The 16,655-nt window shown below is 46.5% G+C and overlaps 1 protein-coding gene across 5 annotated transcripts in view; it reads right to left on the bottom strand.

Moving 5' to 3' along the window:
* MAPK8 (mitogen-activated protein kinase 8) overlaps positions 1-16,655 on the bottom strand; it is a 134,179-nt gene that overhangs the window by 46,815 nt on the left and 70,709 nt on the right. For 4 of the 5 annotated variants that reach the window (XM_034775041.1, XM_034775038.1, XM_034775042.1 and 1 more), the window contains exon 2: positions 3,989-4,155. In XM_034775041.1, coding sequence (XP_034630932.1) covers positions 3,989-4,110 — 122 coding nt within the window. In that variant the 5' untranslated portion in view covers positions 4,111-4,155. Of the gene's footprint in view, positions 1-3,988; positions 4,156-6,345; positions 6,423-16,655 lie in introns of those variants that run through there. The other variant, XM_034775039.1, reaches the window with a different exon arrangement.

Below are 16,655 nucleotides of genomic sequence, written 5' to 3'. Positions count from 1 at the left end.
GTGAGGGGAATACAAGGAGCTGAGAGTGAGAGGGTGTGCTGCTGGAGGACTGAGGAGTACAAACGCTATCTGGTATCAGGAGGAAGGTCCTGTGGTGAGGATAAAAATGATGTTGGGAGGAGGCCATGGCGAAGTAGCCCAGGGAGTTGTAGCTGTCACACAGCTGTTACACAAAACACTGTAAACAGCTGTGATCCACAGGGCCCTGGGCTGGAACCCGGAGTAGAGGGTGGGCCCGGGTTCCCCCCCATCCTTCTTCCCCCTATTGGATATAAGAGGAGTTGACCTGGACTGTAGGTCCCACCAGAGGGGAAGTTCCCTGGCCTATCCCTCGACCCACAAGGTGGATCAGCAGAGACTGCGGGGATTGTTCTCCTTCCTTTTCCCCATGTTGGCCAGTGATGAGGTTAGCTGAGTGAATGGCAGGTTTGAGCCACAAGCAAAAGTGGCCAAACTGAGGGCTGCCGTGAATCTCTGAGGTGAGCAAAATCCGCCAATAAGCGCAGGACCCACCAAGGCAGAGGAGGAACTTTGTCATAACATGCACTGAGTTAGAAGCTGTGACGGGGATTGTAGTGAGACAGAGTGGTCTCCCACTGAGACAGAGGGGGAGGGACCACTCTCTGAACCCAGGTGGGTGGAGCCAGGCCATGATTGCCCCTCCCACTGGAAGTCAGGAGGCAGGTCAGGAAGTATAAAGGGCGGGTCCTCCTGGAGCTCAGTTTAGCTGCAGCTGCCAAAGGAGACAGATGCCTCCTGCCCACTCATGAGAGGGGAGACTGCAGCAGATCCCTGCTGAGCTGAAGACTGACCAGAACTGCCTGCTGCCAAGGCACTGAGGAGTCGTTGGGACTGCCACTGGCATTCTACCCCAATGAAATGCTGGGACTCCCCACCCCGCATGGATCCAGGTACACTCCAAAGGGAGGGGAGGAAGTGGCCCAGGGGCAGCTGACCCCAGAGACCCGGTCAGCATGTTGCTGCTAGATTCTCTGCTGACCCAGTGGTGAAATATTCCACCACTGTTAAGGTCCTGGGTCGGGGCCTGGTGGAGTCAGGCTCTCCTATTCCCTGCCACCCCACCCATGGGGTGGCAGCCTCCCCTCTCTAGGCCAAGAGGCCTGTGTTTGTCAGCTAGAGCTAGGACACACGAACCCTGTGTTGCCCTGACTGTGGGCCAGAGCCTTAAACTACTGCCCCACCCTGACTGAGGGCCCAGCCTTACAGACTTGTGCTGCTCTGCCCAGATCATGGGCCAGAACCCTTAACTGTTTGCTGCTCTGTCCTGATTACAGGCCAAGGCCACAGACTGTTTGCCACCCTGCCCCAATGGAGGACCTGGGTCCCAGAGACTCATTTGGACTGCAGGTCGGAGCAATTGTTGGAGCAGTGCTTTACTAATTCCCTGACTGTGAGTAACGTCCAGTGAGGTGGAGTGGCCTCCCACTGACCCACAGGGCGAGGGACCACCACTAACCCAGGATGGGTTCACATCATACCAATCTTGAAAGGGTTAAGGAGGCTGAGAAGGCGGCAAATTAACTTGATAGGTCACACCTGAGGGGAATTAGGCTGGATAAACAACCCCTGATTGGCAACAGAGCCCAACTGAGAAGGGACAGGTGGGATTATGAGAGAGCCAGGAAGCTAGCAGCAGGAGGGGCTACAGTCACTATCTAGCCTTAGGGAGAGAAAGGAGGAGATCAAGGGGAGAGTCAAAGCAAATCACCCTGAGTTGCAGAGAGAGAGAGGGGCAGGGTATGCGGATGAGCAGCAGAAGGGGGCATTGGACCTGTCAGGAGCTAATTCCCAAAATGGCCAGGAGGAGATGCCCCAATGGTGAGTAAACCCCGTGACAGGAGCCTTTTGCCTTTTCCCTTGGGAACCTATTGCATAGTCTGGATGTTCTTCCAGAAATTCAGCCTGAGTTTTCCTTTAAACTCATCCCACTGCACTTAGTAATACTCACTTTTAGTATCCTAAACAATTCATCTTCCTCACTGTGTGTCTACTGCCTTCAGGTATTCGACAAGTGTGTCTACATTCCCTATCCCCACTTTAGCATGTTATTGTACATTTAGTTTTTAATTTAATAATTCTTAATTTAATAATTCTGGTATTAAAGGGGCTCCAAACTGAATGTAACTACAAAGAAAATTGTGGCTATCCATGACAATGTAGACCCACCCAGAATTCACATTAGCTCTTCTGCTACCCCATCACAGTGCAAGCTCCTATTTTACTTTGTTGGCAACTATCACCTCTAATAATACCTTGTTCAACACTGTTACTCTTAAAGTCTCTCACTTGCACTACTTGCATTTTTTCAAATGCATTGGCTTTCCTTTGTCCCTATTACTGTCAGAATTTTACACAGTACTTCATAAATACAGATTGTAACAGGTTCCATTGTAGAGGTTCAGGCAATTTTATTTCTTGCCCATACTCCTAACTTCATTAAGTTTCTTTTGTCATTTCTGTGTCCTCTTGGTATTATCTCCTGCTTTAGTATCAGCTGAAGTTAATGCTCTATTTACATCTCCCTGATCATTCACAAAAATGTAAAATAAGCCTGGACCTAACACTTATCCCTGGAGCAATTCCAGTTCTCTGCCTGAAATTACTACTTACTATCTTTAATCTGCAGCCCTCACCTAATTTTCAGTTCATATGGCACTGTTCATAACCAAATCGGTTTTAAGTTAGCTTTAGGAAATCTGTCTTGAAAATATGTCAGACCTTTACTGTTTTTGTGGACAGACAACATCAAAAGTACTAGCTGGCTGCTCCTAGGAACTGATGAGAATGGATTCACTCAGTTTCAAGCAGCTACTCTGAGAACTGTAAGCATGTACTACACCGAGAGTGTGCAAAAAAAGAGCAATGCTGGCTTCTACTCCAAGGCAAACAGGGTTGGATTAAGTCACGGCGGGGAAAAAATCAGTTTCTTAGCACTATCCTAATCTCCCAGACCCTCATTTATTTGCCAAATTACAGAACTATCACATAACTGGCCATGTTTGTATTGAAGTGGCTCCACCCTCAAACTAGAGTGGATGTTATAGGTTAGAGGCAAAACGCACTGATTGAGTTGGAGAGGGAAGGGGCATTACATGTCATTACAATTAGTTCCTCACTTTGGGCTTGGCTACACTTGCAGCTGTAGAGCACTTTCGGTTAAACCAGCCTTCGGAGAGTGCGCTAGGGAAAGTGCTCCAGTCTGTCCACACTGACAGCTGCAAGCGCACAGGTGTGGCCACACTTGCGGCATTTGCAGCGGCATCGGGAGCGGTGGATTATGAGCAGCTATCCCAGCATTCAAGTGACTGCAACTTGCTTTTCAAATGACGGGGGTGGAGTGGAGTGTGTTGTTTGTATGTGGGGGGAGAGAGAGTGAGGGGTTTTTTGGAGTGTTGAGAGTGTGTCAGCACTCTTGTAAGTTCAGATCCCCCTAGACCCCCTGCCTCTCTCACTCACTCAGTAAACGTTTGCTTTGCCCTGTTGCAGATAAGCAGCCGCTGTCTGAAATGGAGCTCTGAAAAGGCACTTCAGCAATCCTCAGCCAATTTCACAACAAAGAGGAGAGAGGCCACTTGACTTAAGGGGATTATGGGACGTTTCCGGAGGTCAGTCAGAACGCTGTAATTAACTCCTCATTCACACTGGCCCTGGGGTGTCTCAGCCAATACACAACAGCTGTTATCCCGCTCGTGGAGGTGGAGTATCAGGAGTGCTCTAGCCAGGGAGTTAGAGCGCGCTGCATGCCTTGCCAGTGTGGACGGGGAGTAAGGTAGAGCTCTCTGGGAGGCTTTATTGCGGTATAAAGTGCCAATATAGCCAAGCCCTTTGAGAATCAAATTCTCTCTCCCACACATCCTACTGACTCTACCCTACCTTTCAGTAAGATACAGTAGTCATCACACACTCAATTTTCTCTTCTAAATTATTAAGCTAAGATTATTTATGCTCTAATTTAAAGAAAACTTACCATACTATTCCTTGTGCCCCTGATCCTATAGGTTTTAAATTCTGAAATCGTTTCAGTACAGTGAAAGTAGAATCTCCAATCTCTACACTGTAGAAATTGCTGTCACGCTTGCTTCTGCTCATGATGACAATTTAGTTAGATAGCTTCATCCAAAATTCACACTCAACCTGTAAAAACAAAAAAGAACAATTGTAATTGAAAAACTTTGGTTTTCTAAATATCAAATGCAAAATGTTGCCTTATCAGAGAACTTCTCCTACATCTACTTTTGCCAATTGTATAGGGAATATCTCCAGTGAGATGACACTAGATCTCTCATTCTGAGGTTTTAGACTGTAAGACCTGGGTGGCCGCGCACAAGAAAACGAAGGGCCACCCACCTAATTAGTGGAGTGGGCAGGCATGGCTCCACTAATTAGGTGCCTGGACCCTGGAGAAGACACATGTGAGGTGATGGCATTGGGGGGAATAGGGGGTAGGTGAGAGGGGGCAGTGGGGTGACAAGAGGGAGTGCGGGGAATTTGGGACATGCAAGGCTGTGGTGGCTGGAGAAAGAGGTGACTTTCCCCAGCTCCAGGGCTGCGGCTGCCGGGGAGAAACCCCCCAGCTCGGGGGCTGCCACGGCAGGGAAGAGAGGGTACATCCATCGCATTGGAAAGGTAAGACTACGTATATTAAAATATAAGTTGTGTGCTTTTAGTTGTAGAACAAAAAAGGTTAATTATTTTTATATAGCGCTTTTATCCAAAGTGCTTTACAGTATAAACAACATTTGGAAAGATTAAGTAGTCCGCCAAGACCCTCACCAATTTTGAAGTGGTCTGTGGGGAAAAAAAAGTTTGAGAATCACTGCTGTAAGGTCTTCAGTGCAGAGACAGTGTCTTTGCACATATCTGTACAGCACTTGGAACAAAGGCCCCGATCAGGATCAGGATCCCATGAAGGACTATTGCAATAGAAACAAACTATTAATATACTGCCTGAGGCTAAAAACTAAATGCTGCTTAACAGGATGGTACTCCCAAACCTGAAACAATCTGAGATTGATTGCGAATCAAAGAGTTTCAGGAAGAAAAACTGAGTTTCAGGGAAGGAGGAGTACAATTTATCTTTTAACTTAACAAGAGTAACTTTCAAATGCCCTGGAATTTAATAGTTTAACAAAACTGGGCGGGGGGAAGAGAGTTCTGATTGACAGATATGAACTACAAAAACAAAAAAAGTGATCAAAGAAAGGAAGGAAAAAATTCTCTTCCTTCACAGGAAGAAAGGAAGTCTTACCATAGGATACATATTCCTTAAAGATCCCTAGGTTAAAATTGCCACCAAACAGTCCAAAAAACAAACAAACAAACAAACAAACAAACAAAAACAAAAACAAAACCCCACAACCCAATATTAAGGTTACATTATTCAACTTTAACTCTGCTCCTTTCTGTATATGCACTGCCAGTCTGAGATTAAATACTATTTCTCTCCTGTCTCCTGTGCATTGTTGTGAATTAATTTTGGGTGAATGCTAACTGTGCAGTCTAAATGTTCTCTTAATACAGGTTTTGTGTGGAATTAATAGAGTAAATGATCTTTAGAAGGGTATCTAATATTAAAACCTCTCACATTTGACTAAAACAAGAAGTGTTTGACCTCTAATGGCTAAGAAAGAGCATGTTGTTTTAATACATTACTTTAGTCATTTATTCAGCTGCTTAACAGAAACAATGACAGATTCTTAGCTCCTATGCAGCATTATATTGTTATTTATTCGTATTCTATATACACCTCTACCTCGATATAACACTGTCCTCGGGAGTCAAAAAATCTTACTGCGTTATAGGTGAAACCACGTTATATTGAACTTGCTTTGATCCACCAGAGAGCACAGCCCCACCCCCCCAGAGCACTGCTTTACCGCGTTGTATCCGAATTAGTGTTATATCGGCTCGCGTTATATCGAGGTAGCGGTGTACCTGCTTTATTTTAAAAGACATTTGAAAATGGGGACAATGTTTTCTTCAGGGAGAGAATCAGGAATTGGTGTTTGTGGTTAGTCTATTTACATAGAAGTCATACATTTGGTGTAATCCATTAAAATAAGTGTTCTAAAATTAGAATTCTCCAAGAATCTAAAAGTTCAGCAAATTCAGCTCTCAGTTAGCTGATCTGCTGCATTCAATTCAGCTACCAGCTGCAATAAAATAAAGGGAACTAGAGAGGACTAAAATGATGTATTTTTAAATTATTTAATATATTATATAATCTAAAATAAACTGCCATCAGAGGCATCATCTGTCTGAGAAGAAAGGCTTATGAAACTAGCTCTCTTTGCAACTGTTAAATTGTACCTTTGTCACACAAACCTCAAAGGCTCAATTCACTAACTATAGGAGCTGATGTCAGATCACTGAAGAGGATGTAGAGGTTCCCCTTCATCAGCAACTATGGAATGCCTCACTGGAGCAGACACGACTGTCACGATGACAAGAAAGGAAAGCTGTATAAAAGTTCAGAGCCCATACTGTAAACAAAGAATGGAGACAAGTATATGGATCTGGATTTGCTTCCCTTAGGCCTGTACTACATGACTCCATCAGTGGCTCCTCCTCCTTTCTCCCGCTCCATAAATGCTCATCAGGGTTTTTTCTTTGGTCTTTCTCTCTGGTCGTGGATGACCTCACCTGCTCGCTTGGCTTCAGCCCCAAGCTGTAGGGCAACAACTCCCACCTTGTTCAGCCTCCAGACTATGGCTTTCTGACAAGTGCTCTTGTAACTCAAACATAGCACAGTGAGCAGTCCCCTCTTCTTCCCACAATCCCCTCATCACCCTTCCCACTGTCAATCCCACTATCCTATCACCCATGCTTGGTGTCAGCTCAGATTCCATTCCCTCCCACCCCGCTCACATCCAGGCTGGCACCAGTTTTGGTGACTCTCTTCCTTTACAGCAACATCTGAGATCTGTCCTTTCCTCCTCATTGCTATGTAATCTCCACCTCCACTACAGCAACAACTTCCTGGCTGGCTTCTCTGATGGACAACTTCCTCCCCTAGACCACACCCAAAATGCTGTTTTGGGGATCATCTTCCTCATGACCTGTTTGAAGTGCACACAGATAACTCTGCTGCTCAAATTCTGTTACGTTCTGTACCCCTAACCTTCAAGGCTCTGAACAACTCCATTCCTGCTTCCACCTCATTTTGTCCCATTCCCCCCACCTTATGTGCAGCAAAGGAAACAAGCCCCCAAACTAACTGTTTCCTTTGTATACTTTCCTTGGGTTTTTCTTCCAAGATTCCACTAACACTTCAGCCTTATTTACACTGAGGGATAGCTGCCAGGCATCAGCAAAATCGCACACTAGTCAACACCTGCTAAGCTGCAATTTACATCACCTGAGCTTACCTTACATATAAAAAAGACTGTAGTAGTTTCCCCCTCAGTGACTGATTATCACCTTCTTGTTTTGTTTTTTTAAGAGGAGAAATTTAAAAAATACATTTAAGAAATAAGCCACCAGCGAACAATAAAAAAAAAAAGCATTTTGAGACTGGACCTTCATATAGTGCACCACAGCATTCACATCTGATTCCAGACCCATGAGATTTACCACAGAACCTTCCTCTCCTGGGGGTACAATAGAGAGCCAGAATCTAAGCTTTTATTTTTTAATACACAATTTGGTTCTAGCCCTCATAGCTATTAACATAACTTGAGCATGAACCAACCAAACTGAAGCAACATTGTTTTTTCAGTCTGCACGCTGTATGAAACAATAGTACTAAGAAGCATGAACAGCCCCCAGTGTCTTAATTCCAAAACCTAAATGATAATATAAATGTCACTTTGGTTTACTTGTTTTACCACAAATGACCAGGAAATGGTCACGTTTCAGCCCCACACAGCCTCAGGTGCCGTATTCATTAAATAACTACAAAAACCCTTTTGGTTTAAGTCATTAAAAACATTCATTTGTGGTACTGTAGTAGGTACAGCATCACTTCAGTCTGAAGTATTTTTATACTATATCACCCCATTACCATTTGGGGAGCTTGAGTGTGAGCAGATGAGTGCTGTCTAAAAGGCACAAAGCAGTACAAAGGCAACAGCTAGGGAACTAAAATTACCTGCTTATCTGTCCTTGAGACCCACCCCAGTAGTAGGAGCTAGGACAGAGGAAGAATTGCCAGGCCAGAGCCTTACTGACACACCAGGGCAATCAACTGCAGGTCTGGATAGCCTACACTTGGATAGGCCCCCATATATGTGCACGGAGAGATACCATATGTTTGGGGAGGGAAAGTGACTCCAGGGCACTGGCTATAAGCAGCAGCATGAGACACAACCCGTTAGTCGCTCCCTGCAGCAGAGGGGGAAAACATGTGTTTTTCAGTCTGGCCAATGCAGAGCACCCAGAAAAGAGACTGAGCCCCAATACTATGCTGTGCCGCCAATGGTGCCTGCCAACTGAGCCCAGTGGGCCTCCTCTGCACCAGGAGCTGTCCAGAGACCTACTCCAGCCAAAAGGGACAGCTACCAACTTTCTAAGAAGGAATGCACTACTCCTCCTTCTCCATCTCCAACTCCACTAGCCTGTGGGGAGGCTTGGGGTGCATTTTCATGGTTTTTGTAGAGGGTTCAGAAATTAAGGGAGTGTTTAAATATTGCTGTGTGACTAGTTAGTAGCTATCCCTGATTCCCTTGCCTTTCCCATCTGTCCTTGGTTCCTGACCTTTCCTGGTTTTTTTTTTTTTTTAAATTTGCCCCATTTTTTCCCTGGAATAAAGGATTTGTATATTTTTAAAATTGATTCCCTCTAATTATCTGCAACTTCCTAGAGGTCATAAGGTCTACTACGTTATGTACCTAGCCACTAGGTGGCATCACAAACTCAAACAACCCAGGATTGACTGATGCTAAAATGGGCAAGGAGGGAGGATTAAAGGGATTACATTGGGGACTAGTAATACTTCAGGAGAGAGACACAAATATACATGTAGATCACCTTTTAAAAAAATGTGCATGCACTGTGCTTTTAGGTAATGTGCTACCTCACTTATGTAATCAGAAGGTGTGATAAATGGGGGAGGGAGGAGCTCCCTTTTATGGACACCCAGCAGCCAGTTAGCTATAAAGTCCCTCTTGGTGGATGTTCTCTGCTTGCTTTACCTGTAAAGGGTTAAAGTCCCCTAGGTAAAGAAGAGGGAGTGGGTACCTGACCAAAAGAGCCAATGGGAAGGCTAGAACTTTTTAAAATGGAGGAGAAAAAACTTCCCCTTTGTCTGTTGTTGTTCTCCAGGGAAGAGGGGAACAGGGCAGGAGTCATGCATGCTGTGAGAAGCTGAAGGCCAAGTATGAAAATCATTAGAATTATACCTAGAAATTGCTTATTTGGAAACCCAGATATGCAAGTAGATCAGAAATGTCTAGAAAGACATGATTAGATTTATTTCTGTTATTTTGTAAGGCTTGTGGACTCCTCTGTACTAACCCCAAATACTTTTGTTTTGCTTGTACCCTTTAAGCTGGACCTCAAGAAGGTTATGCTTGATGTTTAATTTTTGTCAGTGGGATTTTCAAATCTAGTAAAAGCCTAAAATCCAGATGTATTTTCCTTCTTTTTGTTTAATAAAATTTACCTTTTTTAAGAACAGGACTGGATATTTTGCTTCTTAAGAGGTTTGTGCATGCTTTTTTAGTTAGCTGGTGGCAACAGCTAATTTCCTTTGTTTTCTTTCTCAGCTCTTCCCCGGGGGGGGTGTGTGTGAAAGGGCTTGAGGGTACCCCACAGAAAGGAATTCCCAAGTGCGCCCTCCTGGGTTCCAAAAAAGGGGGTTTTGCACTGGGGTGGTGGCAGCATCTACCCATCCAAGGTCAGAGAATAAGCTGTAACCATGCGAGTTTAATACTAGCCTAGCGCGGCCAGTATTAATTTTTTACATCCTTGCAGGTCTCCACCTTTTGCACTCGAAGTGTTAGAGTGGGGAAATCAGCCTTGACATGGTGGTAGAGCGGTGGGATCATTTTGAACCAGAAACACAGACCCCAGGATTTTAAAAGGACCCATTTTTCCTTTTGGCTGCTTGAAAGCCAGGAAAAAAAAAAACAACTCCCTTTCTTTTCTTTGCTGCCTGAGGGGGAACAGGCACGCAAAGGGGTCAGCCTGCCAAGCCAGGGAGTCCAAGAAGCATTTTATTTCATTTTATTTTTTTCTAGCTTTGTGGCAACGAAATAACTAGGCTAGAGTAGGGCAGCCCTGTGCACGAGGTTGAGGTTGGGCACAGAAACCCTACAGCAGGGGTCGGCAACCTTTGAGAAGAGGTGTGCCAAGTCTTTATTTAATTTAAAGGTTTCACATGCCAGACCGGCAGCGTGGGCAACAGACCGAACCCCAGACTGGCAGTGGGCTGAGCGGCTCAGCCCGCTGCCGGTCTGGGGTTTCGTCTGCTGTCCCGGGGCCAGGCCGCCGGCTCTGCTCAGCCTGCTGCTGGGTTCTGTCCATCCAGGCCGGCAGCAGGCTGGCAAGGGTCCGGCGGCTGGGACCCCGGGTGGCAAGGGTCCGGCGGCTGGGACCCCAGACCAGCAGCGGGATGAGCCGCTCAGCCCGCTGCTGGTCTGGGGTTCCGTAATCCAGGCCAATAGCTGCAGGTTGCCGACCCCTGCCGTAGAGCAACCAGTCTTCCCAAAGCGGCACGCCATGGAGGAGACAGACCCAGATCAAGCCCAGACATCCAGCTCCATGACAGAAATGCAGGGAGGGGATGGGGGGACTGGGAACTTCCCAGGAGGGAAGGGTCAGCCCTCCCCAACCCGAGATCCAGGTGCCAAGATGGAGGGATGCCCTTAACCCAGACCAAGTTCTGACTGTGGAAGGCAGGAATTTCATCCTACAGATGATGCGCTTGGAAGCAGAGGAGAGGAGACACGCGAAGAGCTTGGAGCCGGAGTTAGAGCTGAAGCACTTAGAGCTGGAAAGGACTAAGCTGGGTCCACCAGGTAACTCTAACAGTCCTTCTCCAGGCATCACTCCCCAATCCAAGAAATTCCCCACGTACAAGGTAGGCGATGATAGAGGCTTTCTTAGAAAAGTTTGAAAGGGCCTGCCTTGGGTACAACACCCCTACAGACCAGTATATGGTGGCGCTGAGGCCACAGCTCAGTGGACCCTTAACAGAGGTGGCAGCTGAAATGCCTAAGGAACACATGAACAAATAAAAGGCCAGAATTAGAATGGGGCTAACACCCATCGGCGGTTCAGAGCCCTAAGGTGGAAACCAGACGTGGCATTTTCCCGACACGCCTATCACATTGTAAAAAATTGTGATGCCTGGATATCAAGAGCAAATGTTAAATCTGTCTCCTAATAAAAACGGAGCAGTTCTTAGAGAATGTTCCTGAGGAAACAGAAAGGTACAGCCTAGATGGGAAGCCCAAAATTGTAATCAAGGCAGGGAAGATCAGAACCAAATGGGTGGAGGTGGTGGATGTGACGGGGTGGGTCACAGAGACCCCCTTGGACTATCACCTGATGTGCTGAGACTACCTCTGAGCCCGTTTTTCCTGCCAGCTTGGGACTTCAGTACCCTGTCTTGTTAAGCCTGACACGCTACCCTGCTGCAAACACAGACCCAGGTCTGAACCAAGTCCCCCAAAAGCTACAGACTTAATTGAAAACAGCTTAAGAAGTGCTCCTGTCTCTAGCACCCAGACCCCAATGGGATCCAGACCCCAATGGGATCCAAACCCCCAAATAAATCTGTTTTACTCTGTATAAAGCTTGTCCACTATCTACAACACTGATAGAGAGATATACACAGCTGTTTGCTCCCCCAGGTATTAATTACTTGCTCTAGGTTAATTAATAAGTAAAAAGTGATTTTATTAAGTATAAAAAGTAGGATTTAAGTGGTTCCAAGTAATAACAGATAGAACAAAGTAAGTTGCCAAGCAAAATAAAACAAAAAACACACAAGTCTAAGCCTAATACATTAAGAAACTGCTTACAGGTAAATCTCACCCTTAGAGATGTTCTGATAAGCTTCTTTCACAGACTAGACTCCTTTCTAGTCTGGGCCCAATCCTTTCCCTGGTACAGTCCTTGTTCCAGCTCAGGTGGTAGCTAGGGGATTTCTCATGACTGGCAGCCCCATTTGTTCTGTTCCACCCCCTTATATGGCCTTTGGCACAAGGCAGGAATCTTTTGTGTCTCTGTATCCCCAATCTTCCTTCTAAATGGAAAAGCCTCAGGTTTAAGACAGATTCCAGTACCAGGTGACATGGTCACATGTCCTGCGAGACCCCAAGCCTTCATTCTTCCCAGCCTGACTCACAAGAAGGCTTGCAAATAAACAGAGCCATCTACAGTCAACTGTCCTAGTTGATGGGAGCCATCAAGAGTCTAAACCACCATTAATGGCCTACACTTTGCATAATTTCAATAGAACCTCAGAGTTATATTTCATATTCCTAGTTTCAGACACAAGAATGATACATTCATACAAAGAGGATGAACACACACAGTAGATTATAAGCTTTGTAATGATACCTAACAAGAAACCTTTTGCATGAAGCATATTCCAGTTATATTATATTCACACTCATTAGCATATTTTCATAAAATCATATGGAGTGCGTCACAACAGAAAAGAAGAAAGCTAGTAACAGTTGGTGCAGATACCAGAAGGGGCAACTCGAGACAACACCCCGCCATCAGGGTCAGCCCAAAGCCCCACCTTGCATGGAGGAGCCCTCCAAACAATCAGGGAGACCCCCAGATGCCCTCTCGTCCCACCACCCCACTCTCCAACCACCCACCTCACCCCAGCCAGCTGGGCGATGCTTTAAATGTAATGAGCTGGGGTACGTGAAGGTCAATTGCCCCAAGAGCACCAGCTGACTGCAACTCATCAACACAAAGTCCCACCGAGAGCCTTCAGGCCCAGATGCCTTGCAAATACCCCCAGAGCGAAGGGAAACTGTGAGTGTGGGCAGGAGGAAGATTATTGCGTGGAGACACACTGGAGCACAGGTGTCAGCGATCCACCAATCCCTGCTGGACCCCAAATTAATTGACCCAGAGGCCCAATTGACGGTGCAACCTTTTCAGGCCAACTCTTAATCTGCCTACAGCCAAGCTGCCTATCCAGTACAAGGGCTGGTCAGGAATATGGACTTTTGCAGTCGATGATGTTTATCCCATTCCCATGCTGCTGGGAGAAGAGTTAGCCAACCATGTGAGGCTAACAAAAAGGGTCGGGATGGTCATCCACAGCCAGGCTAAACAGGCCTCCACACCTAACTCCATTCCTGAGCCTCCTATAGGAACCCAGCCAGAGGTGGTGGAATCAGACCCCAAACCAGAGTCTATGGCAGCAGCTGTAAATCCAGTTCCTGGGACCCAGCCAGAACCAGCCCAAGAATCGGAACTGGCGGAGCAGTCAGCACCAGAGCCCGTACTTGCAACCCCACCAGAGTCAGGGGAGCCAGCACCAAAGAGTGCCACAGAGCCTGCACCTGCAGCAACTAAACCGGCGTAAGAAGCTCAACCGGAGCCAGAAATACAACCTAGCGCACAAGCGGCGTGCGGTTCACAGTTGACGGAGACACTCCTCCCCCCCTCCCCCCATCACCTGTATAGCTTCCGGTGGGACCAAGCCCAAGTCCACAACCTATCAAGGAACTCATGTCTCCAGCATCAAGGGAGCAGTTCCAGGCAGAGCAGGATGTGGATGAAAGACTCAAGGGAGTTTGGACGGCAGCACGGAGCGACTCACTGCCTCTCAGCTCTTCCAATAGGTCCAGGTTTGTTGTAGGACGACGACTCTTGTACAAGAAAACCCTATCTGATGGGCACAAGGAGGACTGGCATCCTCAGAGATAGTTGGTAGTTCCAACTAAGAGGGAAAAGCTCTTGAGCTTAGCCCACAATCACCCTAGTGGCCATGCTGGGGTGAACAGGACCAAAGACCGTTTGTGGAAGTCATTTCACTGGGAGGGAATGGGCAAGGACGTTTCTACCTATGTCTGGTCTTGTGAGGTGTGCCAGAGGGTGGAAAGCCCCAAGACCAGGTCAAGGCCCCTCTCCAGCCACTCCCCATCATTGAGGTTCCATTTCAGCATGTAGCTGTGGGTATTCTGGGTCCTTTTCCTAAGAAGACACCCAGAGGGAAGCTGTACATACCTACTTTTATGGATTTTGCCACCCGATGGCCGGAAGCAGTAGCTGTAAGCAACACCAGGGCTAAAAGCGTAATCCAGGCATTGGCAGACATTTTTGCCAGGGTAGGTTGGCTCTCCGACATCCTTACAGATTCGGGAACTAACTTTCTGGCAGGGACCATGAAACATCTTTGGGAAGCTCATGGGGTGAAGCACTTGGTTTCCACCCCTTACCACCATCAAACAAATGGCCTAGTGGAGAAGTTTAATGGAACTTTGGGGACCATGATACGTAAATTTGTGAATGAGCACTCCAATGATTGGGACCTATTGTTGAGCAGTTGCTCTTTGCCTACAGAGCTGTACCACATCCCAGTTTGGGATTTTCACCCTTTGAACTCATTTATGGCCACAAAGTTAAGGGGCCATTACAGTTGGTGAAGCAGCAATGGGAGGGGGTCACATCTTCTCTAAGAACTAATATTTTGGACTTTGTAACCAACCTGCAAAACATCCTCAAAGACTCTCTAAGCCCTTGCTTGAGAAAACCTACAGGATGCTCAACAAGAGCAAAAGGCCAGAGAGCGTGCCTTCAAAGTAGGTGACCAAGTCATGGTCCTGAAAGCACTCCAGGCCAATAAAATGGAAGTGTTGTAGGAGGGGCCATTTATGGTCCAAGAGCACCTGAGAGCTGTTAATTACCTCATAGCATTCCCAGAGCCTAAAGTATACCATGTTAATTCTCTAAAGGCCCTTTAATCCCGAGAAATCAAGGTCCTCCAGTTTACAGCCCAGGAGAGAGACGGTGCTGAGTGGCCTGAAGGAATCTATTATGATGGAAATAGCAACGGTGACGTAAAAGAGGTGAGCCTTTCCATAACCCTTGGGCGTAAGCAGCGACAGCAAATTCAGGAGCTGTGCACCAGCTTCACGCCAATATTTTCATCCACCCCAGACAGACAGAACGGGCATACCACTCCATTAACACAGGTAATGCTCCCTCAATTAGAGCCCAACCCTACTGGATGGCTCCTCAAGCCAAAACCGCAATAGAAAGGAAAATCAAGGACATGTTACAAATGGGTGTAATCCGCCCCTCAGAGTGCATGGGCCTCTCCAGTGGTTCTGGTTCCCAAACCAGATGGGGAAATCCGCTTTTGTGTGGACTACCGTAAGCTAAATGCTGTAACTCACCCAGAAAACTATCCAATGACATGGACAGATGAGCTACTGGAGAAACTGGGACATGCCCAGTTCATCTCTACCTTAGACTTAACTAAGGAGTACTGGCAAGTGCCGCTAGATGACCCCACCAAGGAAAGGTCAGCCTTCATCACCCACATAGGGCCGTATGAATTTAATATGCTCCCTTTTCGGCTGCGAAATGCACCCGCCATCTTCTAGAGACTGGTAGATAACCTTCTGGCTGGATTTGGGGAATTTGCAGTCGCCTACCTTGACGACGTGGCTATATTCTCAGATTCATGGGCAGAACACCTGGAACATCTCCAAGCTGTTTTCCAGCGCATAAGGGAAGCAGGATTAACTGTTAAGGCCAAAAAATGTTAAATAGGCCTAAACAGGGTTCCGTACCTTGGATGCCAGGTGGGTCAAAGAACTATCAACCCCCTACAGGCTAAAGTAAATGCTATCCAAAATTGGCCTGTCCCTAAGTCAAAGAAGCAGGTCCAATCCTTCTTGGGCTTGGCCGGGTATTACCGACAATTTGTACCATACTACAGCCAAATTGCCACCCCACTGACAGACCTAACCAGGAAAAAAACAGCCAAATGCAGTTCAGTGGTCTGAGAAGTGTCAAAAAGCCTGTAACCACCTTAAGGCGGCCCTTACATCTGACCATGTACTAAGGGCCCCGGACTTAGACCAACCGTTTGTCGTAACCACAGATGGTCCGAGTGTAGTGTAGAAGCAGTTTTAATGCAGGAAGGACGACATCAACAATTCCATCCTGTCGTGTTTCTCAGCAAAAAACTTTCTGAGAGGGAAAGCCACTGGTCAGTCTCAGAAAAAGAATGTAACGCCATTGCATATGCTCTAGAGAAGCTACGCCCATACATTTAGGGACAACATTCCCACCTACAGACTGACCATGCTGCACTGAAGTGGCTTCACTCAGTCAAAGAAACTAACAAAAAACTTCTTCGGTGGAGTTTAGCTCTTCAAGACTTTGATTTTGAAATACCACACATTTCAGGAGCCTCTAACAAAGTGGCTGATGCACTCTCCTGGGAAGGTTTCCCAGAATCAGCGGATAAAAATGTCCCTGTATTCCAAGTCATTGTAGTCCTTGAAATTTAAAAAGTACTGTTTAGTTCTCCATGTAATTATTAGTAAATTAGAGGTGCATGTATCTTATTAACTCTGTTTCCTAAACCTCCAAGAAGAAATCCCAGATGGTGTGGACCAGACCTGAACCAGGCTGGCCAGCACTATCTGTGATTTGGGGGGCGTGTGATAAATGAAGGGGGGTAGCTCCCTTTTATGGAAACCCAG

Source organism: Trachemys scripta, chromosome 7, assembly GCF_013100865.1.
Source record: "Trachemys scripta elegans isolate TJP31775 chromosome 7, CAS_Tse_1.0, whole genome shotgun sequence".
In the NCBI taxonomy this organism is placed as follows: domain Eukaryota; kingdom Metazoa; phylum Chordata; order Testudines; family Emydidae; genus Trachemys; species Trachemys scripta.
This window is presented reverse-complemented; position numbering and strand designations above follow the sequence as displayed.